This window comes from Takifugu flavidus, chromosome 22 (assembly GCF_003711565.1).
Source record: "Takifugu flavidus isolate HTHZ2018 chromosome 22, ASM371156v2, whole genome shotgun sequence".
Lineage (NCBI taxonomy): Eukaryota > Metazoa > Chordata > Actinopteri > Tetraodontiformes > Tetraodontidae > Takifugu > Takifugu flavidus.
In genome coordinates, this window is record NC_079541.1 from 6,631,112 (window position 1) to 6,659,093 (window position 27,982).

Genomic DNA, 27,982 nt, shown 5'->3' on the forward strand with positions numbered 1-27,982 from the left:
GAAAGAATGCGAGGGGAAAACAACATAATCTGTGGTTTTGTGTGCGTGTGTACGTTTAATGAAGGAAAATCTACTTGGGAGACAGAATTCCAGCTTTAATGATGATCTCGTTTGTGAGATTCCGTGTGTTGGAGGCATCCGAGGAGAGAATTTACAGATGAATTCATGATTCGTGCAGCGTCTTGGTGTTTGGGCTCAGACCTCTACTTCCCAGCAGGGTCGGTAGACTCGTCCCACCATGCACCGCAGTACTGGGAGCACAAACACCCGATTAGCAACGTTTGGAAGTCTCCGCCTCTTTTCCGGCTCCGATTTACAGATACTCACTGTCGAGGTCGGCGTTTCTGCGCTCAAGGGTCAGACCGTCTTCCGTGGGGACGTTCTGGTCTGTGAGCAGATGAGGGCTCCTCAAAAAGGCCGGGCTCTCTCCGTGGAAACCCTTCAGCCTCAGGTCCTGAAAGACAGCGTAGATGCGTGATCATGCGTGACCACACACGCGGTCCTACACGGATGATCTGGGGCCGTTTCACTCGCAGCACAGGTGCTGGACCCGAACGTCCCTCTCCGCTCCAAACCACAGCAACCCCAAATGGAAGAAATGTGTTTTCCCTGTTTTTACTACATCGCCGTGGCTTCTTTTGTTCCGCTGCCCCGGTTCACTCATCTGGTTTTGCAGCTCCATCATGGCCGCCTGTTCTCCATTACCGCAAAGATAACCACCATGTTCAGGGGCCACGGGAGGCGTATTAACTCCGGACACGTCGCAGCCAAATCTTCAGTGGGACTCCATTAAACTATGTCCAGGTTTGTGACCCTTTGACCTCTGTCATTGTCATAGAATCGCCTGATAGTTCCTGAGAGAGTTCTCATGAAGTCACCGAATCGAGTCACAAGGCTCTGCTCAAGCAGACCAGGACCTGGGAATCTGGGAAAAACAAATCCAGCCTGATATTCAAATTCATCGGACCCTCAAAAACAAACCTGTTAAACCCAAACATCTGGGTCGGGTGAACCACGAGCCACGGTTCAGGAGGACCGATCGCAAAATCCGATCTATTTGCATGAAAAATTGCTGAGTTTTCTGGAATTACACTTTGTTTTAAGGACGAACACCCACAAATACTCAACTCCTCCGGCAGCCGGCACTCTGCTCGGATTATTTAGTCAGATTATTTATTATTCGTGTCAAACGCCGACCATTTGGACTCATTATCTGCACACTTTAACGACTCCTGGCATCTCCTCCCACCGCTTTCGTGACGCCGATATTGGGCGAACGCGGAGGATACCGCCGTCACACCATCAGCTAGCTCATTGCATGTTTGCTGCCTGGAGATGGACCCCCAGCCAAAAACATCCTGCCTGAATAAACAACAATCCCCCCCATGACTCTTCACTCTTGTTTGCAGCACAAATGGAGCACCTTGATTTATTATCAAGCTTCAAGTGTTGAAAAACTGGATTCAGATATTGAGCAGCAGCGTGTCTTTCCAGTAACAGTTTCCCCATTAAGTATAATCCTGAGACCTCACTCTTCGCTATTGACTTTGGAGGAACTTTCCCTTAAAACAAAGCCCCAGTGAAAACTGCTCCCAGTACAATCTGGGGATTATGACAAACGCTGTTGATATTTAAAATGTAATTCCCTCTGCCTTATATTAGAAATGAGAGCGGACTCAGAATTACGCTGGGTGAACAGAACTAGCGAGTAATATTTCATGTGACAAATGGTTATGAGGTTTGGAACCGCGGCCTGGATGTCAAAAAAATCTCTCTGCCGAGTAAAAATAAACCAGCAGAGAGGCCTGATTGTAATAAATCAAAGGTGGCGCTTACGGAGACGACGATGATTTTGGACCTTCCGTCTCTCGGGCTGCTACCCTGGACGTCCATTCGCCTGTAGACGGGGGGGACCACGGCGGGCTCGTCTCCAAGTAGCAGTCCCAGGCCCTCGTCTTCTATTTTGGCGGCAGGCATGGCGACGGTGACCGAGCGGCTGCTCAGCCCAGAGAAGAGCACGAGCGTGTAGAGGAAGGAGCTGGCGGAGATCATGGTATCTTCAGCGTCTGGTGCCTCTTTTGAACTGATGCCACCAGAACTTCGGCCATCTTATATACCCGAGGGAGAGAACGTGTCCTCGAAATCCAATTACGGAATATAAAAAAGCGGATCGGCCTCCGCAGCTGTGAGCCTATCACGGGAGGTCAAAGGTCACGGCGAACGTTAGCTGTTGTTTGGGAAATATCTGTTGTCGGTTTCGAATGTGATGCGTTTGAGTAGGTGACGCTTGCGAGGCCGGGGTCAACGGGACGCGCCAGAGGTCAAAGGGCAGGATTTAACAGTGGATCTTTGGATGAAACCAGCAGGTGACGGGAGTCTGGCTGTGGCTGGTGAAGGAGGCGCATGCAGAGGTCAGGGCAGCTGATTTTTTCTGAAAGGCATCATGACTATAAAGAAAAATCCAATTTGTTAAGGTCAGGAGCATAAACTAAAGTCCCCCTCAGAGAGGAAATGATGACAACGGCTGTGTTTTAGAAACTTTAAAGGTCTGATTTTGTGGTTCTCTGGTCAAATTTATTAGCATTCTGGCTTAGCATTTACACAAAAAAACTGTTGTTCTGGAGAAAGGGGCTTCTTATTAGCCAACTATCCAAAGGCAGCGTTTCACTGTGGACTTTAGAGATGCTGATAAGCAGCTTTTCGCTCAACGCAGCCACCTCAGTTGACCAGTTTTGACATTTTTGAAACGCTATCAGTCCTCCACTGCAACTTCCAGCAGAAGAGGAGGGGGAAAAAGAAACATTCCCATTTCCTAAAACGTCAAAGTAATCATGTAAAGTGGAATTTGATATGCTCCGTGATCAAGCGTTTGAAGCGTTTGATGGACACGCACACACACCGAGGTGGCAATCATCATTTGACGATAAAAGGCCGAGGCGAGCGAGAACCAAAGCGCTCTGGTGTTGACACAGCTCCTCGCAGGTTTACCTTATTAACATCACAGGAGCCGTAGCGCAGAGGACGGAGAAGCAGAACTGGAATAATAGCTATTGAACTCGGCTGAAGTGATTTTACTTGGAGCGGTCGGCCTTTATTTTGTAAGTATTATTGTTGGAGGGATGAGACTTCTACTGAAGGACTGAACTTGTCCACAGGGGCACGGCCGTTCCAGCAGAAGCACAACTGAACTTGTGAGCTCGGTGCTCTGTTGTTCTAACCTTTCTCGCTCCCTTTCTGATAATCGCTCCCTCCCTCCCTTTTCCAACCCCACTCCCCCCCCAAATTTCTCCTGCACTGATGGGCCGAGGCATGCGGCGGGCAAAATCCACCTGATCCAGGAGGCTCCGCGCTGCGCCGCACCTGCGGGGAAGATTCAGCCACGCGGCGAGCGCGCTGTCTCCTCCTCCTGTTCCGGGTTCGAAGAAATCATTAGCTGCGACTGTCTAACAAGGAGCATTAGCGAAAAAAGCCAAAGAGCTTTTATGAGGACCAGATGGGTGTCCGCAAACATTCTGTCCTAAATCTTTTCCACAAGGCAGCTCATCAGCTCAGCGACTCCGCTCGGGTTTACCGAGCGGCTGTCTGCGCGGCGTGGTGTTTGCACTTAAAACGCGTCCGTATTGCGGGTTCGATGCCCGCACCGGGAGCAAGCTGCCGGGCGGTTTCCTCATCTGCCCTGTCAGCTGCTTGCATCACCTGCCGGTCGCCAGCGCCGCCCGCAGCTTTGTGCGTAAACGAGACCTCAGAAGTCCGGCCTCTATGACATCAGCACAAGCATTGTTTTATAATCCCCCGAGGGCCTACATATTATTTCCCCCAGCCTGAATTAACACACTGCCTTTCATCACGGACTCTAACCCAAAGGAACGGCGCGGCGGCAGAGGCGGCTCCGGTTTCAGCCCCGGCCGGTGACCTCTGCGCGCCAGAAGCCGGCCTGCTGCTTCTCGGCAGAGATGCGGGTGCACAAGTGAGGGCAACCACATTTTGGGCATTGGGAATTTTTTATTTTATTTTTTTTGCCCAGAGAACAGACCATGATTTCCTGGAACAATGCAGCTGATGAGAGCCTCTCCAAGGAAAATAAGGCTCTGACATCATGGGTTCTTAAAGCAGGCTGCTGAGCCAACACTCTGTCCTGCTATAATCAAGCCTCAGTGAATTTCCACTGTCGGCTGAAAGGGAGAAAGACAGAGATTCTCCTGCAAACCTTGGTTCTAGGAGTTGCACCACAACCAGAGATCTCTTATCACGCCCATTCTGCATGTAAATGTATGTATTTGTCCAGTGTGTAGGATTTGTTGACATCTAGTGGTGAGAATAAGCATTGCAAGAGCTTCGATTTATTATTTCAAAGAATGACCGTTATTATTCAAGTCGTTTGAATAGAACGTTGTCAGAATTACGTGAATCAGAGGCTTTGTTGCCTGTAATGAGCAAAAACTTGCTGGAGTTTGACTATTTGTGTTTGTAGGCCCATTTTGTTCCGTCAGTTGTGAAACGTTTACACAAGTTATAGGAAATCCAGCCAAGCAAAGCTGGCTTTCCTGCAAAATTTGATTTTATTTACGAGTGTTTGGCTTCCCCCACGGTTGTTTTTGCAGCGACGTTCAAGCAAAACACAATAAAGTCGATGCCCGCCAAGGAAGCAACTTCTGACGTTGCCTTTCGGGCTGTTGCTCATTAATGAGCAATTCATTAATGAGCAACAGCATAGAATTACCAGAATTACCATCTGGGATGCTGAGAGTGATAAAAAGGGCATCCTTATGGAGGAAAAATGGACGGCTGAGAGCTGATGAAGCCTCACAAACTGCCTTTCCTGTAAAACCACCAGTAGAATAAGTAGTAAAAGTCAGCGAGCGTAGTAAAAGAGACCACAAGGTCACAGAAAAGACAATTGTGTGTTTAAGATGAGGAGTGGAAGAGTGGTGGGGGAGATCCGGTTTCAGGGCTCAGGCCAGGATCTGTGTCCTCAGATGCACTGGATCCTGAGTGCAGGCAGATCAATGGGAAAAGACTGTGTTCTTTCCAGAACCGTCCCGGTTCTCCAGGTTTTGTTTTCCAAACCACTCTGCATTCATTAACCGTGTCATCCAAAATTAGCACAAGCGGGAGGAAGAACTGGAACGTCCCGGCGCGTTTCTTATAGACGCCACAGGCGCGTTTTTACCCTCAATGTATTGAATTCCTTTCTTTGTAAATCCTGAGAGTGAAAAATTCTGCATTTGAAGGAAATTTGAAGGATGCCGTCGGACCTTTAGGGTGAGATAACCCACGTTGTGTTAGCTAAAGGCGTGACGACCAGCCTCCCCTCCGCTGCACCACGTCTCGACCCACGTTTTCCAGCCGCCGCCCACGTGAAAGATCAGTTGTTAAGAAGTGCTGACGGCGGCGCTGAACGTGCAGCCCTCGGCCTCCGGGAGCGCCACGCCCCGAGGCATCACTGTCATCCAGAGCTGGAGCCTCAGCACCATCAAAGACCTGCACCCGGTGGCGTCAGGGTTAGGGTTGAAATGATTGAACGGGATTTTGGAAGAAAAACAGCCGCTTCTGTGATGTTGACAAGTGGTTTATTCAGCAGGAATGGTGAACAATTCATTTTTCTACAGAAGGCAATCGAGCACCATAAATAAACAGCGCTGTAATCAAACACGAAACATCCCGCAGAGCTGTGAACGCACGCCCAACTCCCGCTTCTCTAGGCTTTGCCGATTACGCAGGTGACACAAACAATTTTCGCACGATTCATAGTGATATAAAGCTGTAGCTCTTGGTTAGCACTGCTGCAAATACGCTGTGAGACATTTCTGTGGCTCACTTTACTATCCGTGACACAAGCTGGGTTCCCGGTACACAGACAGTGTGTGAAAGGTGGAATGAAGCTGCAGTGGCGTTCACACCGGGTTCGCACGAGTCCAGGCTAACACTCTTTTGTGATATAATAACGTATAGTGAAGCTTCGTTGTCATCAAACAAGTCTTTGGTTTGGTTGTTTTCATTTTTATTATTAGTGCTGTGAACAAAAATGATTTTGGATGTCATTTAAAACCAAAAAAAAAAAGCTACCACCAAAAAATTGCTATTGGACTTGCTCTTCGTGACCCATAGCTTATCTAGGCTAATATTAGAAAATGTTTTTAAAGTTAAGAGTTAGCCTAGCTACTACTGTATAGACTGGAAACAAAGCTCAATCTTAAATCCAGAGAGCCTTTCCAACATGTAGCTTTACTTAAAATCAACTCTTCCTCGACAGGTGTAACGCATCACCTCGTTTGCAATTGTGTTACTTGCAGACTATTTTGAGAGGGACTGATCATGCTAAGCTAAGCTAACCAGCTGTCAGCTTGATATTTAATACAATACAAAAGTACTTTGGAAAGAAAAACAAGCTGAATACCATCCGTCCACTGTGTTACCTTTGAATGCGCTCACCGAAACTAAAGACGGCAATGAAGAAGAAGAAAAAAAAATTGTGGCAAGTTTTAAATATCGCTATCTGGTAAATTTCAGCCACGCGGGCTGGTGGTCGTCAAAGATTGTGTAGTCCTGCGGTGAATGGCTTTAATAATTGATACCTTGGCTTCTTCTGAAGTGCATGAACACACACACACAGGACAGTCAAAAGCACACCATGAATTTGTACAATCCCGAAACAAATGGAAGAATTACAGTTCACAGTACTTCTGTCAAGTTATTTGGCATAAGGGATCAATATTGAGAAAACTGTTCCGAAGAAAAACAGTAGAAAAAAATAGCATTTTGGGACCGAGACAGGATTTTTTTTCCTTTTTTTTTGTTAAACTCCATGCATTCACAGATTTCACACAGATACTCACTTACTGTACACTATGTTACTGAAACAGCTTACAAATAAAAATACTATTAAAATGGTGGCCACAAGGCTGTGCAAAAGGGAAGACCTCCAATGTAAGCCCTGCCATCTGTCCATCTTAGCCATCGCTTGCAAGTAACAAACTACAAAATAGCACCATTATACAGTGGATAGGATTCTTAATAGAGTTTGGCTATATGAAACCATCGTGTACAATGAATGATAGTAATGCAAAGGTTAACATAAATGGGAATATTGTTTGGTTATACACAGAGAGAAGAGGCAGAGATAGAGATGAGATGTCTCGGGATGATCGTGGGATAAAATGATTGTAAATCAACGCGGAAGCCAGGACAAACAGTCGTGACTGCCAGCCCTCATGCCAGGGCTTCTCAGAACTGTTGATGTGTGCTTGATCCTTGCTCGCGGTTACACAACTCTCATTCACGCTGTTTGCCTTGCATGTGTGCTTGTGTACTGTTACATGCATGCCCTATTTCGGGTCTCCGCAGGGACCTGCCATTTTGGTCGAGGGCATTGACGGCAGCGCGGAGTCGGCATGTGTTTTGGGTGGTCTTCGGACCACGCGCCACGAACCGTAATGGCGTGGTGAAGCCACCAGATGTAGGAGCAATCTTGGGCATCTTAAACTGACCAGATAAAAACAAACCGAGGTCATTAAAGCTGATATCTACGCGGACAATGTTATTGTGGCCGTGATAGCAACGTTTAACCCGAGCTGATACTCGCCAATGGGTGGCCTGTAAAGCGCTTGTTGACTTGCTGTGGCTAAACTTTCACAACTAGTGGCCAACCTTGAACGTAGCCCTCCGCTCAAACTCTGAGCTCAATCACCGGCCACTGGACTGTTGACAAAAATCTAATTTGGCCGCGGTGGTGCCATGTGAAAACGATGCAGACGACAAACATCTTGCCTGATTGGGACTGTTTGATTTGTCTCTACCCCTCCAGCCAAATGCACTTTGAGTCCGCTGACTGACCCACTTCTGACAACCGCACACGTACCATGTGCTGCCTGGCCAAATGCAATAATTCAGCCTAGTTTCTGGTTTATTGGACTCCCTGTTTAGGAAAACAGGAGAAAGCGTTGTTCTGCGGGACTTGCTGTTCCTTCTAATCGGCTCTGATATGTCGTTTGAGAAGTCTATGGCTTTTAGACTTAGACCTCAGGGCCCCACACTTCCTCAAGCTCAGGGGGGATTTGAGTTGGACTCAAACCTTTAAGGGACTCCAAATAGATGGACCGATGCTGCACTCAGTCAATGAAGGGGATATAAAGCATAAAAACGAGTTAATTTTTACTGTTATGCGCGACCTCTGACAGAACATCCTGTCCTAGCGAAGGAGCATAATGACTCCACTCGGGGTCAAAGGGCTGATACCTCCACAAACCTCAAGGAACAAGGTGGACCATTAGTTTGCAAAGCCAGCTTGCAGCTCTCTGATTGGCTACAACCCAGATGGATTTGTCCCACCTGGAGCCCCCTGCTGCAGCCCCCCCATATGGAGGTGACATTAAGCTCTTGTTTGTGTCTCAGCAGCTAAGCTAGTCTTTTACATTGCATTAACAAAGAATTCCTCCCAGTATGGAATGGTGCAGTGTATAAAATAATCACAAGATCCCTCATCAAATGCTTTAAACAATAGGTAGCTCTCCTGTTTCAATCATTGTGAAGAGCTTTTCGGGGCATTGTTAGCCTTTTGTTTTACAGTGAACCATTCCACAGGGGTACCAGGTAAGGCCACTCCCTTCTCTCCTCTCAAGTCGCTGGGCATTTGTCCATTCGCTCCTCGCCTACATTCTGTAATTTCTGCCACCCGCATTGCCTCGACTTGAGTTTTTCTGATGCACTTCCTGCAAGAGAAGAACAAAAAGAAAATCGTAGTTCAGATAAAGAGCTTCACAAGAGGGTTGGGGTCCTCCCCCGTGGCGCCGTTTGGAGTCGGAGATGCTGAAGGGCTAAGTTGGGTGTTCAACGAATACGGGTGTAATTTCACACCCAATCGCATTCATTTGCGGTTTGAATTAAGTTTAAAATGGAAGTGGATCAACATTAGCGGTTTTATTGCAACGTCAGTGCTCGTGCTGTTCGAAAATCTTCAGAATGTAGCAGAAATCCATGTGGGAAAACCACCGTACACGCAGGTGCATTATGTCACCTCTGGATTTTTGCATGTTTCACGGTGAGATGCCCGCTTTCATTATGTGAAGCGGCAGAGCTGGGATTCTGCCTGGGGAGCGGGAGTGCCAGTGGGTCTACCACAAAAACCACTTAGTTCCTCCTCCGGCTGATGTTTTTCATGTTTGAGGGAGAGACTAAAAAGCACACGGTCACATTTTAAAAAGGATCAAACTCTCCCTTTGTTGCTGGCAACCCACCAAGATTAGATTTAGATCTCAGTGCTCTGCGCCTGCTGCCTGCACATCATATCGAGTTTGGTAAAATGTCTCTGTCTGACATACAGGTTGTTTGGAGAGGGCGCGCATGCTAATATAGCAACAAAGTAAGATAAAAAAGCATCTGCTGCTGTGCGTACCTTGAAGGATGAATGACTATGTCCAGATAAAGGTCTCTGTGGAAGGAAAACAAAATCATTTTAACCAGATGCAGTCAGGCTTATGGTGAATAACTGCTGACAAACCGGCTGACAGCTTGTAATAATTTTTCTTTTATGTCTTTGGGATGAATATGCAACATTAGCCAATGTTAAAGCCAAAGCTATTAAAAGGATTGTTTTGTGCTGCTCACCCTTTTGTTTTTTGCCTTATCTGGCTGCTGTGCCGCCCCGCGCTCCGCGCCCTTGTCCGCTTTGTGCCCTGTGCCACCGGCCTTAGGCGCTCTCGTCTTGTCTGTGTGGCGCTGCGTGCGGGGCTTGTTCGTCTTGGCGGGAGCGCAGTACATCTCCAGACGCCACAGGTCGCAGCTTTGGAAGCAGCACTCTTCCACGATGCCGCGTGAGCGCCGTGCGTTGGTGCCATAGCCTGTTGGTTTACCTGCAACACACCGTGAAAAGGTACTGGTGAAGTAGAAGATCTGGAAAGCATCTGGAGCTGATGTTAGCGACGACAGTCCCATTGCTGTTGGATCTGGTGTCACCTCATAAGGCAACTTGGACCTGTGTGAGGGGCCAGTCTAGAAAGTCCCAGGGGTCTGTTGGGTAGTTGCCTTTAGGTTGGACTTGGCCCAGGCCACCTGGCATGGACATGGACACGGACCTATTCTCCATTCCTCTGCAGGAGGAAGGACCAGCCGCAACCCTGCTCAGTCTAATCAACCTGCAGGAAGGATTTGGCGCCGCATCCCAATTTTCATCCGTTCATTCACATCTTATCTGGCCGTACCTCGACTCTGCCTGGCAGAAAAATATCGATCGAAATGTCAAATAGATAAAAACGTCAAAAGTTCCAAAGGTTCCTGGAGTCAAAGGTTGCAACGCACACGGCGGGATTCCTTTGGATTATTTAGTTATTTCTCTAATTTGTAAGTCAAAGCTGGTGTTAAATGGATGCCCGCGAACCACAAAGAATACCGCAGCTCAAAGCGGGGTGACATTCGTGAAGGACGATGTGGGACATCGGCACGGCGAGCGGAGCTAGCGACCGTGTCGAGGAGAAGCTGGAGAGGTCCATGAAAAATTAACATGCGTAATGAGAACTGAAACTCAGATGGGAAGACCAGGAGGTGGATCGGCATGACTTGCACAATCCTCCCAGGTCGCGGCGGCAACGCAAACAATACAGGAAACTTGTGTTCCGAGTAGCGAAGTTAAACGTGCCTGGTAGTTGCGCTGGCACCGAGGTTTATGTGACATCTCAAAGCACCCTCATCCCCTGAAACCCACCCTATTCTGGTGGCCTTCAGTCTCTCCGTTTACAATTCCCTGCACACCTTGTGCAATAAAGCCCTGATGGCTTTTCCCTTTTGCCAAATAAAACAATAATAATTTAATATGGCATTTACAAGGAGGAAATGCCTTTCCCTCTCAGAGTTAATAGCTCTTGGCTCAGTCGCCTGCCAGTCCTGACAAAGTGCATTAACTTCGTCTCTCCGTCTGCCTTTTCCTGATAATGTTGTTTTGGACAGAGAGCAGCTTTCATTCAGAAACAAAAGCATCTTTCTCCCACATGTCCCCCCCCCCACCTTACGGAGAACCCTGTCCGGTAGATAATGGAGATGTGAATGAAAAGCAGGAAGCGGCGGGGAGGCGGAACGGGCGTGACGAAAAGCGTTCGTGTCACACATCAGGTAGAATGATGCTAAAAATACGCCGGGAAACCTGCATTATTTAAGAAACCGGAGCTCTGGATTCACCCAGATCTCACAAAATGGGCAAAGCCTGGATGAGAATGGCTCCCTAATTCTTTAGCGGCCCATCAGAGCAATTGGTCCTCTAGTGGGGGGGAATCAGCAGGACCCAACTTGGCCACTGCATTTACACCTGGCGTTAGCACACATTCAGAAGGAGAAAACACGAAATGATTATATAATGGCTGCTGAAAGCCAAACAAAGGGGACCGTGCGGCGATGCCTGACCTGTTTTTCAATCCGTCCCAATAAATTCTTGCAAATTAACATCCGCTATTCTCCCGAAAATAGCTTGCAACCCCGCTGCACAAACAGCTGGAAGGGAGAGCAAAATCAGCTGGCACCGCTCGCAGCATGTAGGATAATCAGCTCGGGCAGGTTGGGGAAAAACACGCATGTAATAATCAGGTCTAAAAGCTTTGCCTCAGTTCCAGGGATGACTGCTCTAATCCCCCATAAACAAAAGGCTTTCTGTGACTGTTGTTAAACAAATAAAGGTTAACGGCTCTTTATGGCCACGCATCGCGCCATATGATCATCTGCTCTTTGAAATGGACCCCAGATGGAGGGATCACGCACGACGACAGAGGCCAGATTAGAAAGCATGTGTCAGCGTTTCAGCTGTAAGCTACAGTGCTTTCATATGGAGAATACCAGCAATTTTACAGAACAAGGCCCAACAGAACACCCCCCCCCCCCGCCCAACAGAACAACACCCCCCCCCCATGTTCCTGATTCTGGCTTTAAAATGTGGATATGATACATTTGGACCTAAGATTATTTAGTGTGAAATGCAGATTTCCATATGAAGAAAGGAGAAATTGAAGCTGAGGCTAATTAAGAGTTAGCATTGGGGACAAGTGGAGGGTTAAAAGGGTTGTCTGGTCATTGCTGGGGCATAGAGTATAGTCAAAGGAGATTAACAAGTTGAAGTTGATTTCCTCTTTGGGAACCAGGACTCAAGTTTCATGTTGGGCTAAATGTTACCGTGGACCAATTTTTCATCTGGCATTTACTGGAAAGACATTTTGAAGGGCACTGCACCATAGAGACACCATGGAAAGGTTCCTGAGGGGGCACTTTGCCAGTATTTAGTGCATCATCTGGAAAAATGGCTTATAGATGCCAGATTTTCTGTTATTTAGGAGCAATCCAGAGGAAACATTATCCTGTTTTATTCACTGCAAGAGCAGGTTAGTTAGCATTCAATGTTTTAACACTTGCTAACAGTGTTAACCTTCAGCTAACTGAATAAAGTGCTTTGATGAGACCACCTGTGGCGACGGGATGCACAGGAAGGTCCAGGACATCAGCCATCTCGGGAAGCTCTTCAACCCTGCAGCTCTTCTTACAGCATTCTCCCGTTGTCTTTGAAGAGCTCCGACATTATGCGACCTGATTTGAAGCGATGAAGGGCGTAAGAGGTAAAGAATTGCTGGCCCCAGATTGTCCTCCAATCCCTCGTGTCTCAGCTTCTCCGAATGTACAGACGAGACGCCTGCGTGTCCATTTCATGAGATGCCTCTTTGTTCACCTGGGCATTAATTCGCGGAAGGGTCAGAACTGTACTTTGGGGCTTAATGGAAAAACGACCCCTTTTCTCTGCAAGGACACAGGAGGTCTTTCTTCAGATCTCGCTGCCCTCCACTTCAGGTCCAGTGTAACACCAGGGAGGGAGGGACGGAGGGGCGGGGGGTGTCCTGATCATCCTGTAATCCACATAATCCCCTGCTGCTGAGGGACAAGGCCTAGCTATGTGTGACGTGCAAGTTGCACGCTCTACCTCCTTCCCCGGCTCTTGTTGTTTTCAACAGCACCGGCTCAGAATGACGACGACGTCTCATCAATAGCCGCTAAAGCAAACGTTCCTTCTATACTTTCCATCCTCACCCCACATCATTTCAAGCCAAAACCCTTAAAAAAGCACAGTGCTTAAATTAGCTTGTTTTTTTTTCTCTCTCTCTCTTTTTTTTTTTTTTTTGCCAAATTAGCTCGTGGCCATAATTGATGGACCGTGCCGTCCGTGGCGAGGAGTTTGTGCGTCACTCATTTAAAAAAAGTCAACAGTGAGACCGTATATCTGCGACTTATTGTCAGGCAAAGGTGAATATTTTAGCCCAAACTTATAAAATATGGAGTGAATTATGAAGGGAGCCATTTACCACTCCCGCTTGAGCCAAAAAAACCCTCCAATAACAGACCTGGATGGTGGAAGGTACATCACAGTGGAATCCCACCACAGTTGCTGCCTGCTGAAGCTGCGCAAAGACAACTGAGGATTCTAGGTCAGGCTAATAATTGGAAAAAGTGACTGCATTTGTGGCTTTTTTTCACTTTCATAGAAGACAGTTTGATTCATTACCTAAAAAAAAAAAAAAAAGAAAAAAGAATTTCCACTTGCTAGTATTTAGGTTTTCTGTCAGGGTCGGAAATCTGTAGTTTTAAAACGCACCAGTGCTGCTTTACTGGTGACATGCGTAAGGTGGATTGGCAAAGCTAGCCTCAGCACAGAAAGCCTGTTGTTGCAACAGCGGCTCTGAGCACATTATCAGTCGGGGAACAGCCAAGTTCAACACAGCAAGGCCGGAGGGGAAGAGTTCAGGGAAAAGAGCGACCGCATCAGGGCCAAGGTGTGACGCTGTTCGAGAGAACACAAATGGTTTTTCTCCTCGCCACTGGTACATGAGAACCGAAAGAGAAGTGAACCACAGCGCCTGCCGGGCAACGGTAGCCTCATGAGGATTCAGAGGTACCCTGGCCTCCGTTCAGCACCTTCTCCCGAAATGAACGCCCGCACCGTCCTACGGCCGCCAAAACCCTTGTTAAGGCTGCAATCGGTAGCCAAGGGTTTGTCATGTTCTCGCGTCGCCTCTCTGGACAGCCTCATACCTTGACAGGAGCTTTAACTTTTCAGCGACTTTAGCCCGCAGCTGCAGACACTTCTTGGGGCTTTGTTAAAAAAAATAAAAAAAACTCTTCAAACCGAGCCTTGAGCCACGTGGAAGGAACTCGGCTGTGAGCTTCATTTGATGTAGAAAATCGCCATCGCATTTACAGAAGAGGCTGCCAGCGCCGTGCTGGAGGGGTGACCCTTGCATCGCATGGCCATTTTACCTTCTACGTCAATCGCTAACGCTGTAATTGCGCAAGCACTCGAAGCTCTTGTACCTCCTCAAACGACGCCAGGAGAACAAGGCCTGGGTTGCTCGAGCCGCCGTAACAGAGGTGCTCCACAGGGGAGCTGTGATTGAGAAGGCTGTCATGACCTCTTCACGCACCCCGGGCGTTAGCGGCAGCTAACAATCTCACAATCTCGCATGTTAGCTTGTCCTGGACAGGTTGCACAAGGCGGAGGACCCGCAGCAGCAAGGTGCATGTTGACCCAACTCTCAGCTCAGTTGATATCAAACGATTCTGCTAAATGAAGCACCACGGGTTAAAGGTCAGAGGTCAACCTCAGGAAATGGCCAGGACTTGGACTTCCTGTTTTTCTTTACCGGTCATCGGGCTCGGGCTGCTACACCACTCTGTGTCCAAATTTCTAGCAGCAGAGCACTTTTTTATTTGACAATGGAGGTTGGGGAGTTGGATACACGTACTGTGTACCACATTCGACTGTACAGGAAATCAGAGTTTGTGTTTTTGTTAACCACAGCCAGAATCCCCCCCCCCCCCTCCCCCCTTACTCTCAACCGCACAGATATTCTAGAAAGCAAGACTTCTGTACAACACTGGCTGAGGACGCTGAAAAACAAACGTCATTCGGTGTAATCTGGGATTTTTTTTAAGACTGTCCAGTGCTGATGTTCTGGTCTGGCAACAGCGCGGGACGGTCGGAGTCATTATTATCATATTGCATGTGGTTTCAGAGCACAACGTCGGAGCAAGTCCTCATGCCCTCGTTGGAACTGTGACTGCGGTCGAAAGGATGTAGCAGGTAGCCACAGACATCGAGATCTTTGCAGGGGCTAATTGCTGCTTCAAGGGGCCAAGAAATAAACACTGGCCATGGAGAGAACAGGCGGTTGACAACAGAGTTGGACTCGGAGGCCAATATTTCCAACACTAGCAGCAGATGTCAGAACGGGCATTATCGCGCTTGCAGAAAAGTGCTTCAACTGGACGAGACTAAGTCACCAGCGTACGCGTTGCTTTAACACAATCACTGCGGCTCAAACAGAAGCTGTCAGAGGAGAGCGACTGAGGTCACTTTAAGAAGAATGCCTTTAATACCGGTTTAAATTGCGCGGCCTCCGTGGTGTTCGGGTCTAACCCAGCAGCCGGGGGGTGAGTGAGCAGCAAGAACATTAAAGGACACACAAAATACTTTAGAATCAACCATCAATGAAGAAGTTTGGGATGGAACTGGAGGACCGGGCGAAACCTGGACCTTTTTTGGTGTGAGGTGACCACAGCTATGCCACAGCAGGTTTCACTATGAGATCATAACGTTTGAACGCTTTGCCTTAAGTTACTGAATTTGGACAGACTGACACAAACATTAGCATGCTAACATATTCTGTTCATCAAGAAGTTTAATAAACTGTAGCGCAAATCAAATACAGTTGTACTGTGGTCTTCTTTTTGTCTCGTACTGTGAGTCAGAGTTCCCATGAGGCTCAAAGGGGTTTACAGTTTAAGGTAAAGTTAAACTGGAAATGGAAAAATCTATACCTTGTGTCATTTTTAAAATAACGCTAAATTACTATGAAAATAATAAAACTGAATTTTAAGCAGCTCCTCTGTGACAGTTGGCTGTGACCGATTTGACTGGTGGGCGGCCGCCAAAGACATAAATAATGAGGTTTTAAACCGCAGCTCTGTGGAGCCAAGGCCTGCTACTGTATATGCTAATGCACAGCCACACTGTTCGCCTCTGACAGTGTACATTTCCTCCACTGTTCTGTGCCCTTAATGGAAAAATGAGAGATTTAAACCCTGGGTTGCTGCTGGTGGGTTTTCTTTGGGTGGCTCTCCCTTTTCTGGTGGAAAAATGAAGGGGAAAAAAATCATGTGCAGCGTTTAATTTATTCTCCTCCTCTTTCTTGGAGATCAGCAGCCAAATTTCACTTTCAACCCTTCGGTGTTGCACCATCGAGATGTGCCACAGTGCCGGAGATGCGGCCGTTGATGGCATTTAAAGAGAGGATGAACCAGTAGAAAAGGAGTGAATGAAGGGGGGAAAGTAGCATTAATGCAGGATGAAGTCAAGACAAGATGTCAAACTGGCTGCTTTTTTATTTATGAGCTTGCTGGAGGTGCATGGGGAGCTCTGGGACGGATACAGCCAACCTTTATGAATAAATAAAAAGGTGCACTTACTGAAATAAAAGCCTCTCTCTCCACATACAAACTGCAGCGTGTCGACCAGCTCCGCCCCGCACAGGGTCTCTGGGCCCGCCCCTGTTCCCGTCGGAGTCAGGGTGAGGATGCACAGCAGTAGCGAGAGGGTGTGGCTACAGGAGATACAGCACATTGCACTCTGCAGCAGAGAAAGGGGGAGAGAGAAAGGGGGATTTGAGTTGGCTTTCACTTAAGCATCACCCGAAAGGACTTTTTAAAAAATGTAATTTAAGGAGACATCTCCAGTGAAGCGCCGCTGGAGTGTCAGCGGAGTGCGCATTAATCATTTCCCAACATTTACTGAAACCAGCTCGTTAAACTGTGCAAATGTGAAATTAAAGTGGGGGTTGTCAGGTTTGGTAAGTTCATACAGGTTCAAGCGTGGAAGAAGGCAGAATTTCATCAAAAGTCGCCGTGGCGCAGGAGTTCCGGGCGGGTGACCAGCAGATGCTCCGGAGCGTCTGTGCGCAAACGAACGCAGCGCCTCCAAATTTGGAAAGGCGAGTTTCTGCTGATCGCCCTGCAGCTCAGCCCCCCGATCTCGTCCTCTAAATTCAGGCAGAATCTAGACCAGCTTAATAGCATATATTAGGAGTCAGTCGGTGGTGAGGTTTCACCGTTCTCGCTGTGCCAAGGCAGCCTTAAGTGCGTTTTTACGCACGGCTGATTAACAGTGATTTGGAGAAATAAAACAGGAGAAGAGATCGCAAGAGCCAGGGGTGTCTCCCCTCTAAAAACCTAAGGGGGAAAACGGTCCCTTCGCCAAAACCCCGCCGAGGAATCGAGCCAAATACGCAAAAAAAGAAGAAACGCAGGACCCTCTCCATCTGCAGTAGAAGCTCCAGCGCACGGTGCCGATACACGCATTTCATCCCGGGCTCCCATCGGCCCACAGCCTTGGTTTAGACATTTAAGCCCTAAATATTGCAGACTCAGCAGTAATGGCTCTGACAGTTGGACTTTCTGTTGAAAAAGAGCGCAGAGCGCGCAAACTCCGAGGATGGAAAACCGTCAAAGTCACGCACGATTCAGGACTTCCCAAAAGAAAAGTCCCCTAAAACCGTCGAGAGAGCATCTTTCTGCTATTAGCTAAATAGAGAAATCACCAGGACATGCAGAGCAATTATTCACCACCAGATCAAACTGTTAAAATCTGTATAAATCATTTGGTCGCGCATGCAAAGGCTGTCAATTATGAATAAAAGCTGTGAATGCGCTTTCATTTCGCCGTTTAAAACTAATCCAGGATGCTGTGCAAAGAGAGCAAGTGGAGCTGATAATCGACAATAGTGTCAAAGGAAATCAGGTAAGTTACCTTGAAGACATCACATAAATGCCACTGAAAGGAAAGAGCGCTAGACATCCCCACGGGTCTCCGCAAGACAAAACCCGGCGAAAATGAACTTGTTTGAAGTCATTAAAAATCGGGGAGAAAGAGGATGAGATGCGGGCAATGTCACATCTCAATATTCCGACTTTGTTCCATTGCGCAGACTCGTTTTGGAGAAGTGAGATTTAGCGAACAGGAGACGGATTTAGAGAGAAAATCCCTCACATTTATCTACATTACACAGACATTTTCAACAGGAAACAGCTGGGGCAGCATTTGCCTCCTACTCGTCCTAAGTTATTCATTAAGGATTTTGGGCACATATTCAAATAACGTCATTTCGCTCTGCCTTTTTTTTCTCAGAACGGGATTGAATTTTGATCTCTCTGAGACTTGGTTTGCAGTTCAGACGGGGGGGGGGGGGGGGGGGGGGGGGGGGGGAGCGTGAGCTGCTGCTGCTGCTGGAGCTCTCACAGCACCATATTTCACACGCTGGCAGCCGATGCACAAGTTAAAGACGAGCTGTTCGGGATGTGAGCAAACGCTGCCCAGACGCATCCAGCACGTTTCTCGTGTCTTGTTTCCTGAAACCTGGTGCTTCTGCAGGATTTACACTTATTTTTCTGCACTTCCTCGCTGTAATTTCCCATCATTCACTTGTGGTTTCTGTGCTGAAAAGGCGCGGGCTCGCCTGCACGTGTTGCCCAGTGACGTTTGACGCTTTTATGAACCGAATGACTGATGTGAAAAGGGTATAAAATCCCCCCCCCAGTGTTCCCAGTGCCCCCTCAGTGCAATCCACAGACGTGACACAGCAGCTTCACACAAGGCAGCAGCTTAAAGAGGGTCATCTCTAGCAGGGACCAGATACCGACACATCTAATCACTAAACATGAGATCAGAGCCGCGGCCCAATCATAAAGCAGGACACCGGTGTTTCCCAGCATGCTCGGCTAGTGTGAATAAGCGAGCGGGGCCAGATCCAAAAGGGACCGAGGCTGAAGACATGCAACAGATACAGTTGTTGAGGTAAAGTGGGTCAGAACGCAAAGACGGTCAACTGTCCCCACATGACACGGACAACCGCGTCACACTGGTGGGACAGACGCTGCAGATCGCCACGGTTAAGGACCGCTTCCAAACGTGAGCGCCGGGGCTTCGGAGGAGGCCCGAAAGCCTAATCTAGAGGTCACCTCATGCGGAAGAAATCCATTTTCGGCATGTCTGGCACGGCTATGAGCATAAAACGAACACAATAGGTGTTGAAAATGTTTTTTCTTCTTTTTGTTAAAGGTGATGTTATTGGAAAACTGTAAAATTAACAACAGGATGTGACAATGTTCTCAAACTCCGAGGGAGAAAGTCACCTACCCTGAGAGCTTTTCCTATCGCCCATTAATCCCCTCAGCTCAGTAGAGGAAAGGACAGTTTGCCTTTAGTCAGTGCCACCATTTTAAATTTGGAAGAGCAGAAACTCTTTAGTTTGCATTTGCAGCTCTGTGCTCATTGTTATCCAGTCAAAACATTCTTTGCAAAATTTGGATTTAATCGATCGTTACCTTCTCAAAGATTGTTGCCACGCGCAGATTTGGTGCCGAAAATGTAAACATGCTCAACTTTGAGCTGATAAGTTCATCGAAATGACAGTAAATCAAAAGAGAATGCAGCAAATTTGATGATGAGTCGAGTTTTCCAGGCACCACTGAAGCCAAAGTGCCCCAAATGTTTTTGTCATTTGGGGGTTTTGGACAGTCGAATTGGAAGAATTGACTTTGTGCTCTGGGAAATTGCGCTTTCTTGACATTTCGCAGCCTGTTCGTCACCGGATAAATCAACACCTCAGGTTCCACCAGCGGAGGGTCGGTTGAAAAAACAAAAGCTCCGCTCCTTATCAAACCTTCCTGCTCCATGACCTCAGCCTCCCCAAAGGTCACTTGGAGGTGGCCTCCTCCGGCCGATGGTGTCATTGCAAAAATAGCTAGATAGATAGATAGATAGATGGATAGATGGATAGATGGATAGATGGATAGATGGATAGATGGATAGATAGATAGATAGATAGATAGATAGATAGATAGATAGATAGATAGATAGATAGATAGATAGATAGATGGATAGATGGATAGATGGATAGATAGATAGATAGATAGATAGATAGATAGATAGATAGATAGATAGATGGATAGATGGATGGATAGATGGATAGATAGATAGATAGATAGATAGATAGATAGATAGATAGATAGATAGATAGATAGATAGATCTGGGGGATGTTAGAGGACACATTTGAATAAAGTTGCTATTGTGAATGAGATCTGGGAGTACAGTAGTAAAAAAACAAGGCCTTCCCAGCTCCTCTTCTATATCTTGGTGCCAGGATTCTGTCTTCCCCTCCCTCACTCTTTTTGGCAGCAGGACTTTTGAATGGGGACCCCCCCCCCAACCAATCACCAACACCTCCCACTTTAAACCTCCCCTGCAGTCTTTTCTGAGAAGACATCCACCCATTGAACTCATTGACCAGGGAAAGACTTGTTTTCTCTCCCTGCTTGTGCAGGAAGAAAATGATCGCTTCAACCAAAACCATGAAAAAAATCCAGAATGAGTCGATTTAGGAGATCTACAAGGTGCAGCTGATGAGTTTAATCTCCTCTGTCGATGTGCTATTGGTCATTTTTAAAAATGCCATTAAAAAAAGAAAGAAATTCACACTCCGCCCTGAATCGGCAGCTGGAGCTTTACCCCCATTGCCAACAGAGGATGGCCTGAAATGAGGAAATCTGCCCCTCAGGTCCAGGTGGATTAAACCCTCACACCTGCCGGCGGCGTCCTCGTGTCAGCCACTGGGGCGCCTTTAGAATCTACACTTTCACACCAAAGACGAATAATTGTCTTCAAAATGGCGGCCGCTCAGACCAAAACAAGCGCAGCCCGAACACGCTGTGAGGAAAACCTGCGAGGAGAAAGCCCCCTTTTTTCGCAGCGTCGTCTCCTCTCGGGACGCGGGGATATGGACAGCATACCAATGAAGGAGGGATGAAAGGGAACGGAAGGGAAAAAAACAAAGTTGTGGTTTTGTGTAACACCAGGGATGAGGAGAGATGGCGGGATGAGGCAGGTCGGGTATCGGGGGTAGGTGGGGGTGGGGGCGGTCTGAGGGTTCACGTCAGGATAGCTGTACGATCATTTGAGTCTCAGATTAACGTCGAACCTGGCTTTCCCCCCTCTGAGCCCAGTGAGCCGCCTTTCCTTTATCGATTAGCTGAAACAGGATGTGCACGGCCTCCGGTGGAAACGGAGACGCCGCCTATATGGATTTCTCTACCTTAAAAGTGGGCGTCACCCTAAACTCAGTTGATATGAACCCCCCCCTTCGCACAATTCCAACCTAATGTGTCGGTAATTTAGCATAAATTGACTATGTGGCGCAGGGGGGTGGCTGAGGCTGTAGGGGCCTGTTGCTGGGCAGAGGAAGGTTCTTGGTTCAAGCCCTGGCTGCAGACTAAAGGTAAAAAGGTGTGTTGGGAGCAGGAGAGGTGCCAGGATGCCTTCAGAGCACTGCCGATGTACCCTTGGGCAAGGCACCGCACTCCTTGATCCTTTAATGCAGAGATAGTGTAGTTAAAGCAACAATCATATACATTTATACGGTTGCTGAGGTGAGACTGGCTATAAGAAGGACGGATTCCATAGTTCTCCGTCCGTTCTGCAGAGCTGCAGGTGGAACAGTCGCAGCTCGGGACCTCCCGTCGCCGCGGCACCGCAGTGATGCCGGCGACCGCTTCGGTGGCGCAAACGTTCCGTTTGTTCGGCAGTCCAGGAATGTTCCACTGAGTCAGGAACAAAAACAAAGCAAATTGCTCAACATTATTTTGCGCAATAATTGCAGCCTTAAAACACAACTAATCCCGGAGACGAACCACAGACGGGAGCCAACTCTCCAACAAACGTTCAAGGCTTGGAACCTTTCCGTGCCTCCGGTTGGCCGTCGGCCCAATCTGGGTCCTCATGACGGGACTGGTGTTGTAATTAGAGCTGGACGAGAGCCCGCGTGATTCCTCGAAGCACCCGGAGATGCGTGAACAGCCGGGGACGAGGAGAGGGCCTTCTGGAAGGGGTCAGCGCCCTCGTGTTTTTCCTCTGTGGCAGGTTGTGTTATGAGGGCGGTGCCACCAGCTGGCACTGCGAAAATAGGCCTCTTCCACCCCCACCCCCCTCAATTAGGAATAATCCACGACACACTGAAGCAATTACAGAGCCAAACAAATCTATATGGTTGGGGTTAAAACGCGATCTGTTCCCAACACTCTCCAGAAGTGCTGACTCAGCCGACTGGATCTTTTCCTAGATGGGAGAAGTTTCCCTGGAGCTGAACCTGGCAGAGCAGTCAGGTGACACCCAAGTCACCGAGCGTTGGTAAAAACCAACCAGTTTGTGGTTGCAGCTCGTTGAGGGTTGACTTTCCCAAACACAGGCTGCAGCAGTGGCGCTGCTCCTGGCCGCCCCCCCCCTCCCTCCTCATTACCGCGACAACACCGCCACCTACTGGCGGAAATAACTGAAAGCGTCGGCGCCTGAATCAAATGTCTGTTTTTAATTTATATTTTTTTTATTGCTTTGCTTCTCCCAACAAACACATTGTGACACTTTTGAAAATAGAAAACGGAACAAGGATTACATTCAAGGCCAATTTCTACTCAGTCATTGGTGCATTAGTGATCACTGGCCATAAATTCCCAAATCAGTTTTTGGTTCTTATTTGCAACAAAAGGGAAAATAAACATCACAAACGGGGTCTCGGACCAAGCCGGGACCTTCACTGAAACTCTATTTGGACTTCATCTGTGAATTGCTGCTCCACTTTCATGTTGTGAGTGAGCGAATGTTCCCAGAGCGCCTTTTTAACCAGGAACGCCATCCCGCACTCCTTACAGCTGTAAGTCTTGGAGTTGCTGGAATGCGTCCGCCGGTGCTTCTTCATGTGGTAGGACAGCCGGAAGCCTTTGTCGCATATGTCGCATTTAAACGGCTTCTCCCCCGTGTGGATGCGCATGTGCGACTTCAGGTATCCCGACTGAATGAAGGCCTTCCCGCACTCCTCGCACTTATACGGCCGCTCGCCGGTGTGGTAGCGGTTGTGGAGCTTGAGTTCGTTAGCGGTGAGGAAGGTCTTGCCGCACACGGTGCACTGGTGCGGCCGCTCGCCCGTGTGGATGAGCTCGTGCCTCTTCAGGGACGTCTCCTTCATGAACTGCTTCCCGCAGGTGTTGCACGGGTACCGCACGCCGATGTGCACCTGCTCCACGTGGTTGGTCAGCTGCAGCTTGGTGCGGTACGCCACGTCGCACTGCCCGCACGCCCACGGCTTCTCCTCGGAGTGGGTCCCCATGTGCACGGTGAGCTCCGACGCCGAGCGGTAACATTTCCCGCACTGCCAGCAGAGGAAGGGTTTCTCCCCCGTGTGTTTCCTCAGGTGAACGTTGAGGCAGTTGGAAGAGCGGAACTTCTCGGGGCACAGGTGACACATGTAAGGGAACTCCCCCTTGTGGATCCTCTGGTGAATGGCGAGGTAGGAGAGCTGCATGAAGGTCTTGCTGCACTGCGCGCAGGGATACGGCCCGGTGAAGTCGTGCTGCTTCTCGTAGTGCTCCCGCAGACGCCTCAGCAGCGTGAAGGTCTTGTCGCACATGGTGCACTGCATGGGCCGGTGCATGAGCTTGTGCCGCTCGAACGCCGGCTCGTTGGCGAGGATCTTCCCGCACTCCTTGCAGTAGAGCGGGTCGTGGATCCGCTGGTGCACCTTGAGCAGCGTCATGCTCTTGAACTCTTTGCCGCAGTCGTCGCACTTCATGACCTCGCTCAGCTCCACCTTGCAGACGTTCTCCTGGTGCTCCTTCAGCGCCGACGGGTATTCGAAGTGCTTGCCGCAGTTCGAGCACCACACGGGGATCTTCAGAGCCGGCTGCACGTCGGCGGCGGTCGCCTCGCTTTGCGAGCCGGCCGCTCTCTGCTCCCTTTTCCATGAGAAGCGGGCGATCTTCTTATGACAGATCGCATAGATCTGGTGTCTCTTCAGGCCGTGCATGTGCTTGAAGCGCTTCTTGCAGTGGATGCAGTGGAAAGGCCGGTCCTCGGTGTGGCACTGGATGTGCCTGTTCAGCGTTTTGACGCTGTCGAAGGTTCTGGCACAGACGGGACAGACTTTGGCGGCCTTTTGGTGGACTTTCCTCACAGGCACGGAGGCGACGCGGGCGGGGGTTTCTGCAGGCGGCCGCGGCTCGTTTTCCTTCGCGCCCCCGTCGCCGCAGTTCTGGGCGTCGGCCTCAGCCAGGATCTGCTCCACCGTCTTGCTCTGCTCCTCTCGGATGCCCTCGTGACCGTGGATGATCTGGTGCTTCTTCAGCGTGTCCCTGTACTTGAAGCCCTTCTCGCAGGTGACGCAGATGTAAGGACGCTCCTCCGTGTGAGAGCGCAGGTGCTTGGCGATGTCCGCCGAGTAGGGCAACGTCCGGCTGCAGATGGGGCAGACCTTGCTCTCCATGGAGCCGTCGGAAGACGGCTGCGGCGCGGAGCGCTGCGGCTCCTTCTTCCTCGGCCTCTTCAGCTCTCTGCTCTTGCAGATCTCCTTCTGGTGTCTCTTTAGAACATAGGGGTTTTTAAATTTCTTCTCGCAATAGGAGCAGCTGTACGGCCGGTCCTCTGAATGCGACTTCATGTGTCTCTCCATGTCCACCTGACGGGCGAAATACTTCCCGCAAAGCGCGCAATTCTTGTTTTCCGGCGATTCGGACGTTCCCGGATCCGTGGACTCGTCGTCTTTGGCGCCGTTGCTCACCTCGTCCTTCTCGTGAACGCGCATGATGTGGCGCTTCATGTCGTAATGGTCCCTGAAACGCTTGTCGCAGTTGGCGCATTTGTACTTGAGCTCCCGGTTGGCGGAATGTGTCTCCAGGTGTCGCCGCATGGCCGCAGCGCGCAGGAAGATTTTATCGCACACGGGACAGATCTTATTGTTGGGGTACTTTTTCCTTTGTCGTTTAGCTGCCGAGTCTTTATCCTCGTCCGAGAGCATTCTCTTCAACTGCAGCCGTTTGCTCTGTTTCAGCGGTTGGAACGCCGCCGGCTTTAAAGCATCGCCGCCGTCCTCTTCCACAGTTCCCTGCGGATTGACTTCCGTTTCCACATCGGGACCGATCACACCCGGTGGCTGTTCTATCTGTATGTAGTCCAGAAGCGTCACAGTTTCGCCCTCGACTTGGACCGTCATGCAGCCTTCGATTTGCTCCGTCGAAGGCTGCAGCTCGATTTGGTCGGCGTCGATTTCCACCTTCTCCAGCTGAGGGAGGGACAGCGAGGAGAGGATGCAATTCCCAAAGGAAGAAGGGATGGTCTGACTTTCATCTGTAGAAAAATAAATCAAAAAATTGTCGGATTTTGAGATTAAAAATAATTTCACCTCCAATCTCAGCACTGTTTCTACACACTGCAAGTTAGCAAGTCACTTTTTCCACATCACCTAATAGGTCAAAGTGTCCGAGCATCGCGTGGTACTGAAGAACCGTCTTTAGGTGTCGCGGGTCAGGAACAGAGTGGACACACTCGTCCAGGGCAGACGGGACGGCGCTGAGCAGGGTCGCAGTCTAAGATACAGGAAGGGTCAGAGATGAGACAGCCATGAATTTAAAGCTGTGACCTTTAACAAGAGCTTTAATTCTCTTAAAAGTTTTAATTCAAGGTGCATCTGAATAAAGAAATCCAGAATTCATTTGGGCTTTGTGAGGAATCTCGGTAGCGCCTGTTCTAGATCTGTACCACACAACTGTCTTGTGAACAAAAAGGACTGAAAGTTCAGCTTTTCAAACCTGCTGAATATCTGGGACTGGCAGGAGCTTCTCCAGTCTGGACAGGAAGTCCAGCATTAGCATCTGCAGCGCGCTGTCGTATTCAGACCCGAAATCTGTGGGAAAAACGTCCTAAAGCAGACAATAGTAAGAGTACAGTCTCATTTCCATCATACTACAGTTTAGAAGAAAAAAAGACAGCTATAAACACCACCTGGAAAAACCTCTTCTTCTCCTCTGGGTCTTTCATCAGCGATTCGACTTGATACACGAAGTTGGACTCTGGAAACTCGACTTCAGCAAAACATGGCTGGGAAAAGAGCCCACATGGATTTAGCATGTGCAAATTAAAGTGACAGGTTCACGGAAAACACGAGCAGATGGCCGATCGCTGTCAATGAAAAAAAGAGGCTAACCTGCGCTGCCCACGTGGACACGAGGGCCCTGATCCGCTCCAGGTGCACCTCGATGGTTTCTGCATCTGCGATTGGCTCGGCCCGACACAATTCGAGAACCACCTGCAACAAATAGTTTCACTTCAGTGTAATCCAAACTGACAGCTCCGGGCCTGGAAATGTCATTTATGGTTTTGTGGAATGTCAATTCTGCGGTGTTCATGACTGCATTAACATTTTTCTGGATAACTTAAGAAAACAAACTGCTGTATTATCAGTGGGCCACTGGGGGGTGCTGTTTTGCGTGAACTCCTGCGCATGGATCTAACTTAGCTGCGGTTTAAAGTTCAAAATTGTTTTTATTTAACAATATTTAGGGGCACATCTTCCAATATAGGGATCCAACTTTGCTCACATTTGATTTGATGCTGCAGAGTGTTAAAAATATGTCCAGGAAGCTAAAATTTATTTTTTTTAAAAAGTATAGGTGGAGAGACAAGCGTGTGAGTGGAAACTATACTTTGGGGAATGGACTTCAGGGCAAAGCCAATCTGTGCTAATGAAAGCATATCTGCAGATAGTCTGAAAGGAAATGGGTGGAAGCACATTCTGTGATATTTTTTTTGGATAATGGTTAAGTTGCTGGTCGGAGAAGGAGGAAGTTGTACGAATTCGTCTTTCAAGTGGCTTGAACCACATGTGGTTCAAGGCTTACCCGGGCCCTGAGTCCCAGCAGAAGTTCAGCTTTCTGGTCTACGTTTAAAAGTTCCGGGACGACTTCTGACACCGTTGTGATAAACTCCTCCACCATGCCATAGTCCTGGACCTGTCCTCTCTGGATGACCTGCCACATGGCTGCAGATACCAGCCGAAGAGGAGGGATGAAGAGGCGAAGAGATGGCAGCGGGAGAGGAGATTCTGGAACATAAAATAGCACCAAGACTTTCAGTAATCTGAGCATGAGTCATCACAGCTGCTTGGTGAAAAATGACAGATTGTTCCAGGAGAAACTGGCTTATGATCCACTGAATAGGGTCCTTATTTTAGCATGCAATAGAAATTAATAAAATCTTATGGTCTTTTAAGAGTTTAAGTGATTTTTAGGAGATCTATTTAAACAATATTGAACACAAGCGAATTAGAAGTTGTTTAAGAAAAACACTAATTAGTTGAGCGGACAATCATTTATTTAACTGGTCCGGGTTGCCTTCACGGTCACTGAGCAGCTCCGGAATAAAAAACAAGGCTGGAGTAGTTGTGTCCTTAACTTATCCAAGTTAATAAAGGACAATGCTAACTACAGGTATGATAGCGCATTACCGTTATTTGCGGTAGGAAGATGTTTAAGTTGTGCTGTGTCGCTAAATATGCGTTTGAGTGGAGTATTGGCCAACTTCCTAACAACCTGACAGCAGCACGCAACACAAAGCCACCGCCATCACGGAGCGGCGTACGCCATGTTCAAAATCGGGCGCACACAATCCAAATGATAACCTGATAATTCGTCTCGGGTTGGACAGTCTGGCTTCAGATTTGCTTACCATGTTCGGAACGATGCGGACTCTCCATATTATCTGTAGAAAAACCCAATTACAATAAGGAAATTAACTCGGTGTTGTTGTGAGTCTACGACCGCCCGACCCTGCGGTACAAGCTGGCGGGGAAGAAGGGCGGCTCGATATGCTGAGTGCGCAGGCGTGATAAATCCACTACAACGATAATTACTCCTAACAAGCGATTAAAAACAAAAAATGTTAAACGTGTTCGAAATTTATCGGACGTTTGCTATAACGTTAAAATTAATGACATACTGTAATACTTCTTTAAACTTTGGAACTTCCTATCACGGATATCGGTTCTTTTTCGTTTACTTGATATAGCAAACTTCAAGCTTCTCTTCCCAATACTGCCC

General features: G+C 48.4%; 3 protein-coding genes across 4 annotated transcripts; all 3 read right to left on the minus strand.

The window, feature by feature from the left end:
* Nucleotides 1-30: 30 nt before the first annotated feature.
* Nucleotides 31-2,080, minus strand: pmch (pro-melanin-concentrating hormone). Its single transcript, XM_057022370.1, has 3 exons — nt 1,837-2,080; nt 328-454; nt 31-251 (listed from the first exon to the last, which is right to left on the minus strand). The coding sequence occupies exons 1-3, from the start codon at nt 2,050-2,052 to the stop codon at nt 196-198; spliced, it is 399 nt and encodes a 132-aa protein (XP_056878350.1). The 5' UTR covers nt 2,053-2,080; the 3' UTR covers nt 31-195.
* Nucleotides 2,081-6,547: 4,467 nt separating this feature from the next.
* On the minus strand, nt 6,548-18,137 carry igf1 (insulin-like growth factor 1). Its single transcript, XM_057022365.1, has 5 exons — nt 17,819-18,137; nt 16,483-16,642; nt 9,604-9,848; nt 9,392-9,427; nt 6,548-8,708 (listed from the first exon to the last, which is right to left on the minus strand). The coding sequence occupies exons 1-5, from the start codon at nt 17,864-17,866 to the stop codon at nt 8,649-8,651; spliced, it is 549 nt and encodes a 182-aa protein (XP_056878345.1). The 5' UTR covers nt 17,867-18,137; the 3' UTR covers nt 6,548-8,648.
* Nucleotides 18,138-22,420: 4,283 nt separating this feature from the next.
* On the minus strand, nt 22,421-27,935 carry LOC130519103 (zinc finger protein 420-like). 2 transcript variants are annotated; one of them, XM_057022245.1, is made up of 7 exons: nt 27,612-27,935; nt 26,786-26,988; nt 26,092-26,193; nt 25,890-25,985; nt 25,697-25,807; nt 25,351-25,474; nt 22,421-25,235 (listed from the first exon to the last, which is right to left on the minus strand). In XM_057022245.1, exons 1-7 carry the CDS (start codon nt 27,637-27,639, stop codon nt 22,651-22,653), a joined length of 3,249 nt encoding a protein of 1,082 aa, XP_056878225.1. In that variant the 5' UTR covers nt 27,640-27,935; the 3' UTR covers nt 22,421-22,650. The 2 variants fall into 2 exon arrangements, with proteins under 2 accessions (XP_056878225.1, XP_056878226.1); XM_057022246.1 differs by lacking the exons at nt 26,786-26,988; nt 27,612-27,935 and having other exon boundaries at nt 25,697-25,791; nt 26,092-26,110.
* Nucleotides 27,936-27,982: the final 47 nt, after the last annotated feature.

What these genes read in the sequence shown, in the direction of transcription:
- pmch (XM_057022370.1), bottom strand. Translation starts at nt 2,052, where the DNA reads ATGATCTCCGCCAGCTCCTTCCTCTACACGCTCGTGCTCTTCTCTGGG. An exon ending in CCAAAATCATCGTCGTCTCC is followed by an intron (nt 455 to 1,836) that starts GTAAGCGCCACC and finishes GCTGTCTTTCAG; the next exon opens with GACCTGAGGCTGAAGGGTTT. An exon ending in CAGAAACGCCGACCTCGACA is followed by an intron (nt 252 to 327) that starts GTGAGTATCTGT and finishes TTGTGCTCCCAG; the next exon opens with TACTGCGGTGCATGGTGGGA.
- igf1 (XM_057022365.1), bottom strand. Translation starts at nt 17,866, where the DNA reads ATGTCTAGCGCTCTTTCCTTTCAGTGGCATTTATGTGATGTCTTCAAG. An exon ending in ATTTATGTGATGTCTTCAAG is followed by an intron (nt 16,643 to 17,818) that starts GTAACTTACCTG and finishes TCTCTGCTGCAG; the next exon opens with AGTGCAATGTGCTGTATCTC. An exon ending in ATAAGGCAAAAAACAAAAGG is followed by an intron (nt 9,428 to 9,603) that starts GTGAGCAGCACA and finishes TTCCTTCCACAG; the next exon opens with AGACCTTTATCTGGACATAG.
- LOC130519103 (XM_057022245.1), bottom strand. Translation starts at nt 27,639, where the DNA reads ATGGAGAGTCCGCATCGTTCCGAACATG. An exon ending in AGAAGAAGAGGTTTTTCCAG is followed by an intron (nt 25,808 to 25,889) that starts GTGGTGTTTATA and finishes TGTCTGCTTTAG; the next exon opens with GACGTTTTTCCCACAGATTT. An exon ending in CGGACACTTTGACCTATTAG is followed by an intron (nt 25,236 to 25,350) that starts GTGATGTGGAAA and finishes ATTTTTCTACAG; the next exon opens with ATGAAAGTCAGACCATCCCT.